The 18533-nt window shown below is 39.2% G+C and overlaps 1 protein-coding gene and 2 long non-coding RNA genes across 16 annotated transcripts in view; 1 reads left to right on the top strand and 2 right to left on the bottom strand.

Moving 5' to 3' along the window:
• Positions 1-3627: 3627 nt before the first annotated feature.
• LOC136268176 (uncharacterized) lies at positions 3628-3973 on the top strand. The gene is made up of 2 exons (XR_010706895.1): positions 3628-3681; positions 3741-3973. It is a non-coding gene; the product is annotated as an uncharacterized lncRNA (long non-coding RNA).
• A 382-nt stretch (positions 3974-4355) lies between these two features.
• LOC136268272 (uncharacterized) overlaps positions 4356-18533 on the bottom strand; it is a 72967-nt gene continuing 58789 nt past the window's right edge. The window contains exons 1-5 of one of the 4 annotated variants that reach the window (XR_010706960.1): positions 10921-11333; positions 7223-7269; positions 5098-5136; positions 4547-4647; positions 4356-4496 (exon numbers count right to left, since the gene is read on the bottom strand). This is a non-coding gene — a long non-coding RNA (uncharacterized lncRNA). Of the gene's footprint in view, positions 4497-4546; positions 4648-5097; positions 5137-7222; positions 7270-7698; positions 7960-8101; positions 8244-10920; positions 11334-18533 lie in introns of those variants that run through there. The other 3 variants (XR_010706962.1, XR_010706961.1, XR_010706963.1) reach the window with 3 other exon arrangements.
• LOC136269241 (uncharacterized) lies at positions 15351-18527 on the bottom strand. 11 transcript variants are annotated; one of them, XM_066064744.1, is made up of 13 exons: positions 18278-18527; positions 17895-18229; positions 17724-17839; positions 17185-17672; positions 17111-17138; positions 16905-17063; positions 16681-16860; positions 16574-16627; positions 16445-16520; positions 15789-16393; positions 15663-15735; positions 15561-15608; positions 15351-15504 (listed from the first exon to the last, which is right to left on the bottom strand). In XM_066064744.1, exons 1-4 carry the CDS (start codon positions 18497-18499, stop codon positions 17512-17514), a joined length of 834 nt encoding a protein of 277 aa, XP_065920816.1. In that variant the 5' UTR covers positions 18500-18527; the 3' UTR covers positions 15351-15504; positions 15561-15608; positions 15663-15735; positions 15789-16393; positions 16445-16520; positions 16574-16627; positions 16681-16860; positions 16905-17063; positions 17111-17138; positions 17185-17511. The 11 variants fall into 11 exon arrangements, with proteins under 11 accessions (XP_065920816.1, XP_065920827.1, XP_065920822.1 ...); XM_066064755.1 differs by having other exon boundaries at positions 15561-15577; XM_066064750.1 differs by having other exon boundaries at positions 15789-15943.

The following is an 18533-nucleotide window of genomic DNA, read 5'->3' as shown; positions in this document are numbered from 1 at the left end:
ACACTACACACACACGCACACTACACACACACTACACACATACCCTACACATACATGCTACACACTACACACGCACACACCACACACGCTATAGTAGTGTCATGTAGTTTAGCAACAGTAGACACATGTACACAGAGACACATGTAGTCATAATGTAATGCTGCTACATGTGTCTCTGTGTATGTGATACATGGATACACGTGTCTCTAACTACATGTTTCTCTGTGTAGTGTCATGTACTATAGTAGTGTCTATAGTTTGCATACTGCAGTTTCACACCCATCCCAGAGTCTAATTTTCATTACATCTCTTTTTTTACAGACATGCTACTGGACACCCAAGAATTACATGTTACTGCTGGTGAGTGTACTTATATGCTATACACGTTTATTGGGTTTGACAAATCCGACATGAAGCAAGGCCATTTGGTCTTTAGCAGCTTTTTGGTCTCATTCGAAACTCTGTGGAAGTGAAACAATATACAGTCACTGTAATGGATTGCATTTTAAAATGTATATGCTACAGTATGATAATACTGTATAGTTCTGCAACCTCTCTCCATAAGACTCGGACAGTTCTCCTGTGGTTTATTGAAGCTCAAGCTCCTGAGTAGTGCACAGGCATCCCAGCTCTGGTTTACTGGGTGGCAAGCATTGTAGCTGTGCTTCACATGGCTCTGCTTTTTTTTTGCTTTGTTAGTGTGTGCATGTGCGTGTGTGCGTGTTGGATAATGTAGTCCAAAAGTATGTGTGTGCATGTGCTTTCTCCATTTTCCGTTTTGTATTATCATGTTCAACTCTAACTTTGTAGGTGTGCTATAAGAATCTGGAGATGTATGTGTTATAGAAAAGACACCAAGGAACAAGATGGTCGATTCGAACCATGCTAGACACAGTGTAGTGTTTCTCAATGTAAGCTACATTCTGTTCTGTGTTGCTGCTTATTACCATGTGTACTGCAGGTCATCAATACTCTTGAGAACTGTTTCCTAATACTGCTAAAGGATATTGTGACAAAGTTGACTTTTCACGTGTAATGCGTGCTATGAAATAGTGTTGTATAGTTCATTCAGAGCTTTGTTAAGAATTCCAATTTATACTTACAATTTGTTACTGGGGTTTTGCATAATACGGAGCTACACCGTTCAAACTCTTGATAATGTACCCAATGATGACACTACTACCTAAGATGACACTACTAGCTACTGTACACCATGTAAGATGATATAAGGGTGTCGGAGTAGGTGGGGCACCACTTTTGGCTGAATTATGCAAAAACAATTGCAAACTCAATCTTGATGAAACAAAAGGTAGAAACATGCGACACTTGGTGTTTATTTATAATGGCAATTCAGGTTAACTTTTTCTGTATTGAGCGCCTCTAAATAATCATTGTTGTGTTTAGCTTTGTTTATGTGTCTCTGTAACTACCTTGGAAACAATCCTCACAGTTTATCTCTTACTTAACAAATTTCTGCCCAGAGTCAAATAAATAAACTGATGGTAAATTTAAGTCTTAAACTGTATTATGAAGGTGCTTGATCAGTGTATTAGGTCCCTATTACCTCTGAGATAGGATAACCTCCTTGTAACAGTAAAATATCAACAAGCTTGCAATTGGTTGGTCCCAAAGTGTCTGTTAAATTAATATAATATTAATTATATAGAGGTTATACTGTAATGTCACTATTGCTACCAAACATGACACCACTAGTTACACACTGTAGAATGATAATGTCACTAAATAGTTAGCCAACATGACACTATTATAGTTGCACACTGTAGTGTGATAATGTCACTATAACAATAGTTACCTAACATGACACTACTAGCTATGCACTGTTTGGTAATAATGTCACTACATGACACTACTACTTACACACTGTAGGGTGATAATGTCACTACAAGACACTACTAGTTACACACTGTAGCATAACACTACTAGTTACACACTGTAGGGTGATAATGTCACTACATGACACTACTACCTACACACTGAAGGGTGATGATGTCACTACAAGACACTACTAGCTACACACTGTAGCATGACACTACTAGTTACACACTGTAGGGTGATAATGTCACTACAAGACACTACTAGCTACACACTGTAGCATGACACTACTAGTTACACACTGTAGGGTGATAATGTCACTACAAGACACTACTAGCTACACACTGTAGCATGACACTACTAGTTACACACTGTAGGGTGATGATGTCACTACATGACACTACTACTTACACACTGTATTGTAGGGTGATGATATCACAAGACACTACTAGCTACACACTGTAGCATGACACTACTAGTTACACACTGTAGGGTGACGATGTCACTACATGCCACTAATAGTTACACACTGTAGGGTGATGATGTCACTACAACACACTACTTGCTACATACTGTAGGGTGATGATGTCACTATATAGTTACGTACCCAACATATATGACACTAGTTATTGTGGCGTGCTGGGACATTACATCACCATACAGTGTGTAACTAGTATTAGCTGTATTGCCATGCTGTGAGATTATCACCCTACATTGTGTAGCTAGGAAGAATACTAAAATTTCCTGGATCAGGAAATATGCAGTACAGGGCAGAATTTCCTAAGACTTTCCTGGTTTTTCAGGAAAGTCTATAGGAAATTCTGCCCTGTACTGCATATTTCCTGATCCCAGGAAATTTTAGTATTCTTCCAGTGATATATATAGTAGTGTCATGTTGGGTAACTATAGTATAGTGACATCGTCACTCTACAGTGTGTAACTAGTAGTGTTGTGTAGTTACATATCACCCTACAGTTTGTAACTAGTAGTGTCATGTAGTAACATTATCACTCTACAGTGTGTAACTAGTAGTGTCGTGTAGTGACATCATCGCACTACAGTGTGTAACTACTGAGTAGCGTCATGTAGTGACATTATCACCCTACAGTGTGTGGCTAGTAGTGTCAAATGGTGACATCATCACCCTACAGTGCATGTGTAGCTAGTAGTGCCATGTATTAACATCATCACTCTACAGCGTGTAGCTAGTAGTGTCATGTTGGGTAACTATAGTATAGTGAAATGATCACCCTACAGTGTGTAATTATTAGTGTCATGTAGTGACATCATCACCCTACAGTGTGTAACTAGTAGTGCCATGTAGTGACATCATCACCCTACAGTTTGTAACTAGTAGTGTCATGTAGTGACATCATCACCCTACAGTGTGTAACTAGTAGTTTTATGCTACAGTGTGTAGCTAGTAGTGTCTTGTAGTGACATCATCACCCTGCAGTGTGTAACTAGTAGTGTCATGTAGTGACATCATCACCCTACAGTGTGTAACTAGTAGTTTTATGCTACAGTGTGTAGCTAGTAGTGTCTTGTAGTGACATCATCACCCTGCAGTGTGTAACTAGTAGTGTCATGTAGTGACATCATCACCCTACAGTGTGTAACTAGTATTGTCATGCTACAGTGTGTAGCTAGTAGTGTCTTGTAGTGACATCATCACCCTTCAGTATGTAGGTATATAGTAGTGTCATGTAGTGACATTATCACCCTACAGTGTGTAACTAGTAGTATTGTGTTGACTGTTGGGTAACAATATCACCCTACAGTACAGTGTGTAACTGGTCATGTCATGTTGGCTAACTATAGTGACATTATCACCCTACAGTGTGTATCGTAAGTTTCGTAACTAGTAGTGTCATGTTGGGTAACTATAATTATTATTGACGATCCAGGGGCGTCAGAGTAAAAATGAAAGTGGCCGGTCTGGAGGCCTTCCTCCCAGAAAGAATTAGAAACTACAGTTTCAAGTTACTATTAATTTTGGAGAACTGTAATACTGTGTGCAAGGTGCTGGCTGTAGCTACCTGACTGCATGGTGTTCAATGATGATAAACCGGACACTGATCAATAAGCACCTTCATAATACAGTTTAAGACTTAAATTTACCATCAGTTTATTTATTTGACACTGGGCAGAAATTTATTAAGTAAGAGATAAACTGTGAGGATTGTTTCCAAGGTAGTTACAGAGACACATAAACAAAGCTAAACACAACAATGATTATTTAGAGGCACTCAATACAGAAAAAGTTAACCTGAATTGCCATTATAAATAAACACCAAGTGTCACATGTTTCTACCTTTTGTTTCATTAAGATTGAGTTTGCATTTTTTTTTTGCATAATTCAGCCAAAAGTGGTGCCCCACCTACTCCGACACCCTTATATCATCTTACATGGTGTACAGTAGCTAGTAGTGTCATCTTAGGTAGTAGTGTCATCATTGGGTACATTATCAAGAGTTTGAACGGTGTAGCTCCGTATTATGCAAAACCCCAGTAACAAACTGTAAGTATAAATTGGAATTCTTAACAAAGCTCTGAATGAACTATACAACACTATTTCATAGCACGCATTACACGTGAAAAGTCAACTTTGTCACAATATCCTTTAGCAGTATTAGGAAACAGTTCTCAAGAGTATTGATGACCTGCAGTACACATGATAATAAGCAGCAACACAGAACAGAATGTAGCTTACATTGAGAAACACTACACTGTGTCTAGCATGGTTCGAATCGACCATCTTGTTCCTTGGTGTCTTCTCTATAACACATACATCTCCAGATTCTTATAGCACACCTACAAAGTTAGAGTTGAACATGATAATACAAAACGGAAAATGGAGAAAGCACATGCACACACATACTTTTGGACTACATTATCCAACACGCACACACGCACATGCACACACTAACAAAGCAAAAAAAAAGCAGAGCCATGTGAAGCACAGCTACAATGCTTGCCACCCAGTAAACCAGAGCTGGGATGCCTGTGCACTACTCAGGAGCTTGAGCTTCAATAAACCACAGGAGAACTGTCCGAGTCTCATGGAGAGAGGTTGCAGAACTATACAGTATTATCATACTGTAAGATATACATTTTAAAATGCAATCCGTTACAGTGACTGTATATTGTTTCACTTCCACAGAGTTTCGAATGAGACCAAAAAGCTGCTAAAGACCAAATGGCCTTGCTTCATGTCGGATTTGTCAAACCCAATAAATGTGTATAACATATAAGTACACTCACCAGCAGTAACATGTAATTCTTGGGTGTCCAGTAGCATGTCTGTAAAAAAAGAGATGTAATGAAAATGGGATGGGTGTGAAACTGCAGTATACAAACTATAGACACTACTATAGTACATGACACTACACAGAGAAACATGTAGTTAGAGACACGTGTATCCATGTATCACATACACAGAGACACATGTAGCAGCATTACATTATGACTACATGTGTCTCTGTGTACATGTGTCTACTGTTGCTAAACTACATGACACTACTATAACGTGTGTGGTGTGTGCATGTGTGTGTGTAGTGTGTAGCATGTATGTGTAGGGTATGTGTGTAGTGTGTGTGTGTGTGGTGTGTGTGTGTAGTGTGTGGTATGTGTGTAGTGTGCGTGTGCGTGTGTCTCTGTGTAGTATGTAGAAAGTCTGTGTGTAAGGTATGTGTGTAGAGTGTGTGTGTGTGTGCAGTGTATGTGTGTGTGTAGTATGTGTGTGGTGAGTGCAGTGTGTGTGTGTGTGTGTGTGTGTGTGTGTGTAGTGTGTGCACCTGTATGTAGTGCAGTGTGTGTCTCTTTGTAGTGCATAGCATGTGTGTGTAGTGTGTATTTGTGTAGTACGTGTGTATGTGTGTATGCAGTGTGTGTGTGTTTCTGTGTGTAGTGCAGTATGCATGTATTAGTGTGTGTGTGTGTGTGTGTGTGCGTGTCTCTGTGTAGTGTGTAGCATGTGTATGTGTGTGTGTGGTGGTGTGTGTGTAGTGTGCATGTGTGTGCGTAGTGTGTGAGTGTGTGTGTGTGCGTGTGTGTGTAGTGCAGTGTGTGTGTGTGTGTGTGTGTGTGTGTGTGTGCGTGTCTCTGTGTAGTGTGTAGCATGTGTATGTGTGTGTGTGGTGGTGTGTGTGTAGTGTGCATGTGTGTGTGTAGTGTGTGTGTGTGCGTGTGTGTAGTGTAGTGTGTGTGTGTGCAGTGTGTGTGGGTCACTGTGTGTGTGTGCGTGTGTGTGTGTGTGCATGCCTATCTACTTATCTATGTTGGTCCATACGCACCTACGTGAGCAAAATCGTTAAATGATAAAAGCAGCTTGTACGTAAGAAAAGCGAAATGAAGTTTGTAATAAACAGTTACGAGTAAACTTTGCTTTGAGGTGATTTCTTTCTGGCAGGCTGAAACATGGGTGACACAACTCTCCTTAGACTTTTTGATTTACTTTCTCTTCAAGTTTTACAGGCATTTAATAACTGAAAAACATTGGTGCAGGCCTTGTAGACTTCCAGGAATAGCTTATCCCTTTGAGTTGAAAGTGGGTATGTCCCTTACGAACGTGAATGAAAATGAAGAGCAGCTTTGAGGCTTTGTTGAGAGGATTGGCAAGAAAAAACATGATAGTTAAACTATAAAACGGTTTAGAAGATACTTCTGTACATAACATGCCATCTAGCATTAATTTTACTCTTCCTGTTATACCACGTCATCACTAGCACAGTTAGGTGGGCTACATTTCAAAGGTCCCAAAAGAGTTTCATTCACAATTACAAGTGGGGGTACTTTGTACAGAGCCATTGGAAGGGATAAGCTTTAGAGATGTTTCCCATGAAGAAAGCAGGAGAAAACTCTGTTGGGGAATGCATTTTCACACTTTTAGATACTTACCTAGCTCTGGTTTTATTTTCAAAACCAGATCTGGAGTGTTCGAGAAGAGCAACTGTGCATGCTTCTACATAGAAAGATAGTTAACAAACAAGTCTTACCAGAGATTTCTCTCACTTTCTTAACGAGGAAAATCTCAAAAGTTATCCCTTCTAATGGCTATCTGTACAAACAATCCCCACTCTTATTGCCATTTTTGTGCTATGATGTAATTGTGGATAAAGCTCATTAAATAACTAGACGGGACGGACTTGTACTGGAGCACACTGAGAGTGAACTTTAAACTTACAAGCATGCACTAAACATGTCACAATGCATGGCCAATCTTAGGGAAGAATAATTCACTACCATGAAACTTGACAATGATACAATATACAAATAGAATTTGTGACACAAAAGATCTAGAGTAGTAGAGAAGTCAAGGGCATTATGTAGTGTGGAGAACAACTATCAAATGAGTATATTCATACTTTCATTTAACAGTTAAACTCACACTTAGAATTTTTCTCGGGTATGTGATACCAGCGCTCTATCATCTGGCTACAAAAAAATAAATTAAGTGCATTACACTGCATATACCGTATAGCCTAAATATTTCAAGGGGAAACATTTTTTTGCTGATTGTGCAGTGTTGGGGGGTTATCAGCAAAAATTTTATCCTTGAAATATTTAGACCTCCCATAGAGAGTAATACATTTGGGTAGTATTTGTGAAAATTTTACCTTTAGCAACACTTAACCCTTAAACCTGCATAATCAAGAAAACTGGATTTAAACTTAATAAATACACATGCCTTGCATAGAGCACTGTAACTTTCGAAGCATCCATTCTATGGCTATGCGATTTACATTATTCTACTTGTGATGGAACAAGGATTAAAATGATACCTAGAGTTTTACCCTAATGTTACATGGTAAGGCCATGAAAATAACTTTTTGGTAGGGAACATGCAAACTTTTTATTACATACCTCTATAAAATGGTCGATGACTAGATGGTAGTTGCTCCTATCACCTTGCAGTGACTTCCATTGGACTTGTTGTGAATTTTTGTATCTGGCAATATATGATTTACGTGAGTAATCCCACAATCAAAAGTAAGCATGTGGCAAGAATTATGGAACACGGAGACTTGACTTGTCGATGTTCATCACTTCATAATAAGTAAGCCACTGTAGTTACAGTACTCCTCCAAGTAGCCCAGTGGACACACTTTTTAAATCTATGTGTGTTTGTAGGCTGTAAGAATTAAGTAATCTCACCTAGTGTCACCATGCAAGTCCATATTGTGTAAACATGCATTTTCGAAAAGCAGATTTAAGGGTTAACCTTGAAAAGAAATATTTAGGCTATACCTAGTAGTAATACCCCCACCTTTGATGTTGGCCATGAAAAACAAATTTATAAGGTGTCTGTATAAGGAATAAGGCGTCTGCTCTAGTACATTGCCTGCCTTATGATCTCAAGGTGGTTGATGATCCACAAAAGTTGGATTTCTTACCAAGAGTGTACCTTGACCCTTGACTTCTACATACAGCAAAAACTTAAATGAAAATTTCAACAATTTGTTTTAGTCCAGCGCCTAAGCCAAATATCCATTCACTTTTTGATAAAAGCACCAAATTTTTTACAGGGTATATGGAGCGTACACTAAGTGTTTTAAGAAGGGGAGGCACGTAAAAAGTCCTCAGGAACACCCCTTTTTGCACCCTGACAAGAAAACTATTTGTTACTATTAAAAATCAATCATGTTCTATCAAGTTAACTACTGGGCCTAGTATCATAGTAGTACAAAGCATACAGCTGGAACATAATAGCCTATTAGTAATCTATAAAAAAACAAATAGTTTTCTCACCTAGGCAGTAAACAAAATCACTAAGATTTCTATTTGCAGGGATTCTGTTAAAGTTTTGGACCTTCAATGCTGACAATTGTGTAGTACTATGTACAAGGATCATCCTGATGTGTATCGTTTCTTTATTAAAGGGGTATAGCGAAAGTTATTTAATGTTAAAGTTTTAATAGGTCACAGGTGGATATCTCTACAGAAAACCATGAACTACAGCAGTTCAATTATCAAGCACAGAGCTTGAACAAAAGGTCCCTTGTCCTTGTACTGGGCACCATATGAAAGATAATTAAATTTCCAGTTTAATGAAGGCAGTTGCAAGTTGTTTCAACATCTTGTTCTCAAGTTACAGCGTTTTCAATTCAGAGTAATATAGCATAAGCAAGAAAAGCACACAGATGAGTATTAAGGTATTTCTTAGTGCTGTGATAATGCTCAAAATAAGCATAAAGGAGCTGGGTTCCAATGAAGTGAGACTTTGAGCACTAAGAAGTACCTTATGACACATCCTTGTGCTTTTCTTGCTTATGCTATATTACACTGAATTGAAAGCACTGTAACTTGAGAACAAGATGTTGAAACAACTTGCAACTGCCTTCATTAAACTGGAAATTTAATTACCTTTCATATGGTGCCCAGTATAAGGACAAGGGACCTTTTGTTCAAGCTCTGTGCTTGATAATTGAACTGCTGTAGTTCATAGTTTTCTGTTGAGATATCCACCTGTGACCTATTAAAACTTTAACATTAAATAACTTTTGTTATACCCCTTTAATAAAGAAACGATACACATCAGGATGATCCTTGTACATAGTACTACACAATTGTCAGCATTGAAGGTCCAAAACTTTAACAGAATCCCTGCAAATAGAAATCTTAGTGATTTTGTTTACTGCCTAGATGAGAAAACCATTTGTTTTTTTATAGATTACTAAAATAGGCTATTATGTTCCAGCTGTATGCTTTGTACTACTATGATACTAGGCCCAGCAGTTAACTTGATACTTGCCTCCCCTTCTTAAAACACTTAGTGCACGCTACATATACTCTGTAAAAAAATTGGTGCTTTTATCAAAAAGTGAACGATTATGTCAATTTTAAGGGCTGATGTACTGCACTATTTGGATAAAAGCAACTATTAAACTTTCGTGCTGTAAAGTTTCCCACCCAAAGCTTCTTTTTCCTAGGAGCTTCGGTGATTATATCAGACCATGTATGGAATTATTGGCAAACACCACTTGTCACCCTTAATCACTCACAAACCTTAATGCACTAGTTTGTAATGTACCGGACACAGTAAACCAGCCACGTTTCAGGATATCAAACTAAAATTTTAACACAAGATAGATAAGCACCCAATACCTCATTTAAGCTATTAAACAGAAAATAAACCAAAAAGGTAGGTTTCCAAAATCACATTACAATTATTGAATGTAAAAGTGCTACTTGAAATGATGCTTGTACTGTCCTATGCCAAAAATCCCTTGTTTAAAGGATGAAGATCGTACAATAAAGAATACATTAGAGTAACACCTCCTTGACAGTAGGTAGTATAGGCATGCTGTCTACTTCTAATAACGATACAGTCGAGTCCTTTGTGGAGACTTAAACCCATATGCATGCCATACAATGGTGATGGGATAAGGTAGAGGTTTAACCAGTTTGTATACAATGCATTTATTGCTCTTTCTACTCCACAACCCACATTTTAAAAAAAGCTGGTAGCCAATACTACTGGATTTATTTTTGTGTGATTTTTTTTTTTGAAATATAACAAGTAAATAAACAAGAAACAGCAATTGAAGTACATGTGATGGAAGCATGCACCTGACCCTCACACATTGCAAGGTCAAGTGCTGCGATAGTAACTGGACTGGCAGGGTTACAGCAAAGAAAAACTGGTGGAGATCTAATTCAGGACACTACACTACTGGTCTTTCTAAGCAGCAGGCAGAAATGCTAACCTCTTGTAAGCAATACTAGCCACACCTCCCATTCCCCCGAAAAGTAGAGAATACCAATGGGGTGAAGGAGCCCATTTCAACATCACTCACTATAATATAGCTAAGATCAGACCAACTTTCTTCTTTTGTGTGTGGGTGGGGAATAAGTGATCTAGTACACTTCCCATAGAATTTCTGTGTAACGATTCACCAACTCTATGGTGGGTGCTGATTGGCCACTTATTCCGCACTCACACACTAAGAAAAATTCTGTCTGGTCTACGCAAGACTACCATAGCCACGCCAACTGGTGCGTTTTATTTAGAGAAAGTAGTCTGGTACCACACTAGCCTTTCAAAACAATATAATCTCAACGTGTGTATCTACTTATCCTACTTACCTTTATTCCTTTTGAGCAGTTTTCTCTGTGTGCTGATCACTCCTTGGGGGTAGACTTGAGTTCTGGACAGAGCCTGGTACCACTACATCACGTGCGTACTGAATGAACGCTAAATTTTTATTTGCCATGTCAGGAACAGAGGAAATTAACGCCTCGACGTGGTAACAAACCAGGTCAGCAGTGTTTATAAATTCTTAAACTTTGAGCATTGAAACTTATGCAATTGGAATTTGCGAATTCCAATTTCCTAATGTCCTAGTGACCAAACGGTAAAGTAAATAGGCGCTTCGCGCGAGCAGCGCCTAAGTTATTTACTTTACCGTTTGTAATATTAGACTTATAATTGGCCCCAAATTACACGGATCGTCCTAGCAACTAGGTCCAGAAGCTTCTGAAAATCCACATCATAATTGTTACACTAAAGTATAGGGATTAACAGCTAATCAAAGTGATGTCAAAATGCATTGGAGCCTATGGAAACAGGCTTTTGTGGTTAACTTTACCGCAGGAAGCCAAAAAGTACACTGCGTACTGTGGCCTTATTGAAAATGGGTGCATATGTGTGACATTTTAATTGTGTTTACTGTGTAGCAGTTATACCTCACCCTGTAATAGCCCATTGTCAATAAGCAGCCAACTTATACAATCAAATTTATGGCTTCTGTGATTACCCACGAAAGTTGTTTTCCAAAAACTCCAATGTAGATTATTTGTATGCATGTTACTCAGGCTTAATGCACAGTGTTGGTAATGAAACTTTATAAACTTTAAGGAGTGCTCTCAGTCTGCAAGACAGTCCATGTTGGTAGTTGATACCATCTAGTGTAACATTAATATGCAGCAGAATAAATAATTGCTCACATAATTATCACATCATTTGTGGGTGTAATGTCGAAAATAGGAAAGATAAAGGCTAAACCAGTAAGGAATGTTACCAGAAACAATAGTACAAAGGAAAAAGTACTGTAAGTAAATCTAGTTTTCACATGTGATTGTGCTGATAGTGGTGTTTCCGTTAACCTAACCATCAAGTTTTTTTATGGATTGAAATTGATGTTTTCTTTGTAGCTACTATTGTTTCTGCCAACATTCCTTACTGGTTTAGCCTTTATCTTCCCTACTTTCTACATTACACCCACAAATGATGTGATAATTATGTGAACAATTATTTATTCTGCTGCATATTAATGTTAGCTACACTAGATGGTATCAACTACCAACATGGACTGTGAGAGCACTCCTTAAAGTTTATGAAGTTTCATTACCAACACTGTGCATTAAGCCTGAGTACAGGGGATTTATTACTTCTTGCAATACAAAATTCAAAAAGCGTAAAGCATCATATGGCTTCTTTAATTGACCAAAGAATGTTGTTCTGTAGTCCAGATTAGGAATGATAGCAGTAAACAAGCACCACAATGGAAGTGAACTATACATGTTTGTGGTTAGTTAACATGTAAGAAGCCATACCATGCTCTATGAGTTTCACTCTCTAATGTTGCAAGAAGTAATAAATCCCCTGTACCATGCATACAAATAATATACATTGGAGTTATTGGAAAACATAATATTTCGTGGTTAATCACAGAAACCATAAAGTTGGTTGTATAAGTTGGTTGCTTATTGACAATGGGCTATTACAGGGTGAGGTATAACTGCTACACAGTAAACACAATTAAAATGTCACACATGTGCACCCATTTTCAATAAGACCACATGTACAGTATGCAGTGTACTTTATGGCTTCCTGTATGGCTTTACTGGGGTACTTAAAGTTAACCACAAAAGCCTGTTTCCATCGGCTCCAATGCATTTTGACATCACTTTGATTAGCTGTTAATCAAGTATTCTTATTAATGATAGGAATTTGATACCGATTTAGGCAATTACCAAAACTTTGCATTATGCCCTAGTAACTTGTATACAAATAGAATATAGTTTGGCGGTTAAAATAAAGTACCCCATGGAAGCCATAAACTTAATTGTATACCATGGTTACTGATAGAGAATATATTATGGACTATTTAAATAGTTGCTATTTTTGTGTTATGTGTATACCAATTATTATTTGTATGTATGTGTAGGGCTCCAGTGGATTCCCTGTATGGTAAATCTTATACACAACACTGGAATCTGATTAATGGTGGCCCTGCACAAGCCCCAGTTAGCTCCAGTTTAGCTAGCTGCATCCCTGATTACAAGTAAAATTGTATGGATTTAGCAATTATTATTAGTTTTTTGAAAAAAGAGTATGTGCCAAGCTTCCCCAAATGATTGTTTAGAGTGTCACAATAGTATCGTAAAATGAAAATTACTGAAAAAGCCGTAGTCACAAAAAAATGATCAGTCAATACGTAGCTTAACTTAATGTTCAAAAGTTTTATCTTACAGGTGATAGGCATCATGGGATCAGTGTGTTGTGGACAATCACTGATGATAATATGAAAGTACAGAAGATTTATAGAAAGTAAAGAGAATGAACAGGTGTTGTAGCTATATACCTATGACATGAGAAGATGTGTACAATTAATAATCCATTGTCACTTTATGCATGGCTTTCCCACAAAACTGGTTATGGCTTCTCTGTATAACCAGCTGCTACAATCTGTATGCCACATTACATTGTACCTCTTGTAGTGAGAGGCAGGTAAAAAGGCACATAATGTCACCACATAATGTCATACATACAAACTCTGTGTGCATGTAATTTACTGAATATACACTCAAAATGTCACTCATTGCACTACCTTATCAAAGAAAGGGAATGCTAACGTACTTAGTGATAAGTAATGAATCGCAATATTGTCATCTTGCATATTTAGAAAGCCATAGAAGTTAAAGTAACAATTCTATAAATTGCTTCCACAGACAGTGGATAGTGATTTTTTGTTAAAATGGCTGTGAGTGGTAGTCAAATTCATCGAGACAAATATGATTCTGTTGAAGTTGAGCTGTTTGCTACTAAATTTAAACAGGAACCAACAAATGCAGCTTTTCTGTTCCCAGCAGCTAAAGAGTATTTGAAATCACAAGGAAATGGTAAGAAAGTTCTAGACATAGGATGTGGCACTGGGATTTGGGCTAAGTATGCAGCAGAGTGTGGTGCTGAAAGTGTTGATGGATTTGATATCAGTGTAGACATGGTTGAACTTGCTAAACAAACTACTGCTGGTCTTAGTAATGTTAAGATTTCTGTGGGTGATGTAGCAAATATGCCATATGGTGACAACACATTTGATGTAGCCTTGAGTTTCTTCGTTACCTGCACTCTTCAGGTTGATGGATGAGGGTACCTTTCCATCATTCAATTATTACCACATAGAAAGAATCAAAGGATAGAGTTTTATGCAGGTATCTTTCCACCATATATGCATCCTATTATTTATACTTACAAAGCATAAAACTTTAGCACTTGGCGCGCTGCGCGCTCCAAACGCTAAAGTTTTATGCTTTGTAGTTTTGGGAAATTGGATTTCGCCAAATCCAATTTCCCAAAGTTCAGCTGTTAAGCTGAATGGCCTGCCTTTTGTGGCCTCCAAGCGTTAATTGTTCCACTAATCGAAGCCACTACGTGTAGCAGATTACACTGCTCTCAGTGGCTATCAGACGAATGTTTCTATACACCATCACGATCTTTTAACAGTAGCCCACTATAGCCATAGGCCCTCTATAATCCATAGTATAGCTAGTTACCTTCATCTACACAAGAGCTAATAGGGCCTCCACTCACATGACAGTAGCAATCAATCCATCTTTTAGGTAATGAGAGTTCATGGGGCTTCCCTTGTACATGTAGCTATATGTCACAGGCTTTGCAGAGTAAAGCTAGCTAGCTTGATATGCTAGCTATAGGCATCAGCATAACTTGTACAACATCTCCTATTCAGCCTCCAGACAACAGGCCCCAGAGGGGAGCCCAGAACAGTCAGTGTTCAGTCATGGTAATCATCATTCTGACCAAACCTTATAATCAGTGGCCCATCTAGGGGATGGGGGACACTTCCTTCCCTTTTTCTTCCATAAAAAAATTCACAAAAGATCGATATACTCTAATAGAGCAGTCAGTAAAAGATTGTAGTAAAGGATTGTAGTATTCTTATCTATGGTCACACTGTGTAATCATCAATATCATAGACAGTAACTATGTCACTATCAAGTACTCCAGATCTCCACACTTTTTGTTTCTTACTTACTGTCAATGGTTTGATTTATTTTTACAGGCTGGATGGGTTGCCGTTGCCACCGTTCCCAAGTGCAATGTGTTACAGTGCTGGACAGCTGGAAATACCACCAATCAAACAAGCTAAGGCCACCAGACTGAAGTGACATAGGCGAGATCAATATCAAGACCCTATATAACCCCTCAAGCACATCAGGTCATAAGATAGTAACATACAACGAGCATGCACGTGTTTAGAACATCCACAAGCTTACGAATATCAAATTAATACCATTATCAACACATTCAACATAATACACATAGTGATACAATAGTCCAGTCCAGAAAATTATGAGATGTTGATCATCCTGGACTTAATCCCCCCCACAGTACGAGGAGATTATTACATCATCTTCAATACGTACCTAATAAAGATGGAAATAAGGTGATCCCTGCAATGTACAGAGAACATGCATCCTACTTTGTTTAAAAAGTTGCCTAAGGGTCACAATTGCAATGTGTCACCAGGCTAACAAAAATCAAAGGATGCATAGAACGACAGATTTTGTTAACAAATGCTTACCCCTTCATTGAAGTTTTGGAATGGTTCCAACATATCTCTGTTGATATGAAACATTTCTGGCTAACGCTGCATCCTGTAGTTATGGGAACACGCAACATGTTTTGTTCTAAATGATGCTCAACTTACTGCATCCACAAAGTACAGTCCTGGTTCAATTGTAAGACACATGCCCTCCTTAAGTATACTCGTTCAGTTCTAAGACTTGTCAGGTCCCGTACACTGGGACGTTCACGCAATGCTGACATTGGTAAGTGGATTCCTACAGACTTTATGAAGTTCAACTACAGAAAAGTAACAAAACACATGTACAGGGGGTCTCTACATTAAAAGGATCAAGGTCCTTGAAAGTACTGCCGCATTCTTCTTTCAAACAAATCTTACTTGGCATAAACCGGTAAGCCCCACTAGGAATCAAATCTAGGGGAACTACTTGAATGTTTGGTACAATTAATTAATTCACAATTCAAAGTGACTGCTTTATTAGAGTAGATTGCACAGGGTGCACATAACTGTAGTTAATGTAAGGATATTATGGAGATATAGTGATCAGGATGCAGAGGGTTGATGTCATATCATAAAGCGAATTCCATGAAATTTTTGCGACCAGATTCCAGTCCACCTTTTGTGAAGTTAAACCAAAAAGAGTGACACACCACTACTACTAGTAATAAGCATACACTGAATATTTTTTGGTATATATTGTCATTAAAAACTTGTTCCATCACTGCTCCCTAATATATAATAGTATACTCCATTCATGTACAAACAAATCGTACACTTACATTCAGAAAGTCCAAGTCCACTCCTGCAGCACCATGATGGGTTACACTGTCCTTCATTGTGATCACTGGGCGCCTACTGGAAGTAGTCAGTCCACTGAATTATCTTATGCACAGATCATCAAGGCAAACCTTCTCATTGTTAGTCTGTTTCCTACTGCAGCTGCCGCTGCTGCTGGGCGCCTACTGGAAGTAGTCAGTCCACTGAATTATCTTATGCACAGATCATCATGGCAAACCTTCTCATTGTTAGTCTGTTTCCTACTGCAGCTGCCGCTGCCGCTGCCGCTGCTGCTGTTCTCTCTCCCTCTGGGCAACTCGGTTCACCTTCTGTTGTGCCCTCCACTCAGCAACTGGCACTTGCCCTGGTAGGTTTGGGCAGTACCAGTTCCCATAATACTGGGTGTGCCCACTATGCACTAAAATGAACAATCAGGACATATAGTGTCTAGTTTGTAATTACCACTCAAAGGCTGGTGGCATTTGCTGCAATCATGTTGTTTATGCTTTTTGTGTTGGCGTGGTGGAGGAAGAGGTCCCTCCAGTCCAGCAGCAGCAGCTTCTTCCATCCTTCTCTTCAGTGCTCGCTTACGGTGCCAAATGGCGGTATGACACACAGTTCCTAAAACATGACATACACAAAATTGACGTACACAAGGTTTAACATACCTGTCTCCACTTCCTGTTCTTGGAATCCCTGCAAATTATACAATAATTGTTATGACTATACTACTAAGGATTACCAGCTCGCTGCTTGTGTGTCACTGTTAGTGGGGCAGCCAATTCCGGTGGTACTACTGTGCACTGGACCCGAGAACCCACATGAGTACCAGTGCCGGCAACAGCTCTGATCCTAGCCTGTCCAGATGTGTCATCCGGCTCGGAGAATTGATGGTGTGGTGCTGGAGGGGCAGGAGGGGAAGGTGGCTGGTTATTTGCTGGAAGATTCTCCTGTGCACAGAGTGGTGGAGCTACCATCTCTAGACCCTGCATTCCAGCCAGGATCTCCTTCCTCCTCTCCTCGTTCTTGTACCATTTTTGCTATCAATAAAAGAATCAAAACTTCAGCCTTATCGAATAGAGTGAGTAACCAAAGTGGTCTGATTAATAGCATACAATGCAAGGTTGATCCCCTCCAGCAGGTCTAGGGAATTGTACAGCCGAGTCCGGATGGCAGTGTAATCCTGCAAAATTAGTTTCCATTTGGACAGGTAGGCTCTTTTCTGTCCGCCTACATGGAATGTGTCAGTACAGTATAACAATATTATATTCATGACCATACCGGCACCGCTGGTCCTTGTTGACACATTATGCCTAGTGCACAGTAGTAAGCAGATTGCTTCCACAACACGGCTCTTTAATGGAGACAATGGCACAGAGACTCCAGCGAGAATGCATCTGTGGTAACACATACTAGAGTATCGTTTACTACCACTTAAGTACGTCAGTATACCTCCTCATTTGCTCTGTGGTCGTGTGACCTGTCCTCTTCTGACCACAAAAGTGACCCCTCAAATTCAGTGGCTGAGACTTAAGGAGCACTTCTGTAGCCCTCTTATCATAAGGATCCAGGTCATCCCAGAGAGCCTTGATCTTCTGGACCTCTTCATTTGACACAGATAGCCCGTCCAGCCCAACAAGCACTTGGGCTAACTGTGCCACCTTCTCCCATCCTGGTATCCCCCTGGAGTCTACTGTGGTGGAACTGGCAGATATAATGTCATTGGAAGCAGTGGTGGTGGAACTGGTGGTTGCCATGGTGGTACCATCATCAATGGTAGTATCATCCTGACACATAAATAATTATATTACAATCTGTGTCCAATTAATTACTACTTCCATCTCATCGTCATCATCATCACCATCATCCTCATCATCTTCTTCTTCAGGTACTCCCGTACCAACCATCCTGGGGTCTTCAGAAAAGGTGGCAGTGTCAGTGAAGGTGGCAGTGTCAGTGTCATCCTCTGCAAACCCTTCATCCAGTAGCTCTTCATGTAGCTCTTCATCTCCCTCCTCACCCTCAGCCAACTTATCTTCAGTGAGCTCAAGAAGCATGCCAGCTTGTTTGTAGAGGTATGACACCCAAAAC

Source organism: Dysidea avara, chromosome 10 (assembly GCF_963678975.1).
Source record: "Dysidea avara chromosome 10, odDysAvar1.4, whole genome shotgun sequence".
Classification (NCBI taxonomy): domain Eukaryota; kingdom Metazoa; phylum Porifera; class Demospongiae; order Dictyoceratida; family Dysideidae; genus Dysidea; species Dysidea avara.
Note: the sequence above shows the minus strand (reverse complement) of the source record. Positions and strands in the feature narration are given on the sequence as shown.

Excerpts from the sequence above, each read along its gene's own strand:
- LOC136269241 (XM_066064744.1), bottom strand. The coding sequence starts at position 18,499 with ATGCTTCTTGAGCTCACTGAAGATAAGTTGGCTGAGGGTGAGGAGGGA. Across the intron at positions 18,230-18,277 it reads ATGATGACGATGAGATGGAA|GATGATACTACCATTGATGA; the intron begins GTAGTAATTAAT and ends TTTATGTGTCAG. Across the intron at positions 17,673-17,723 it reads AACAAGGACCAGCGGTGCCG|GCGGACAGAAAAGAGCCTAC; the intron begins GTATGGTCATGA and ends CATTCCATGTAG.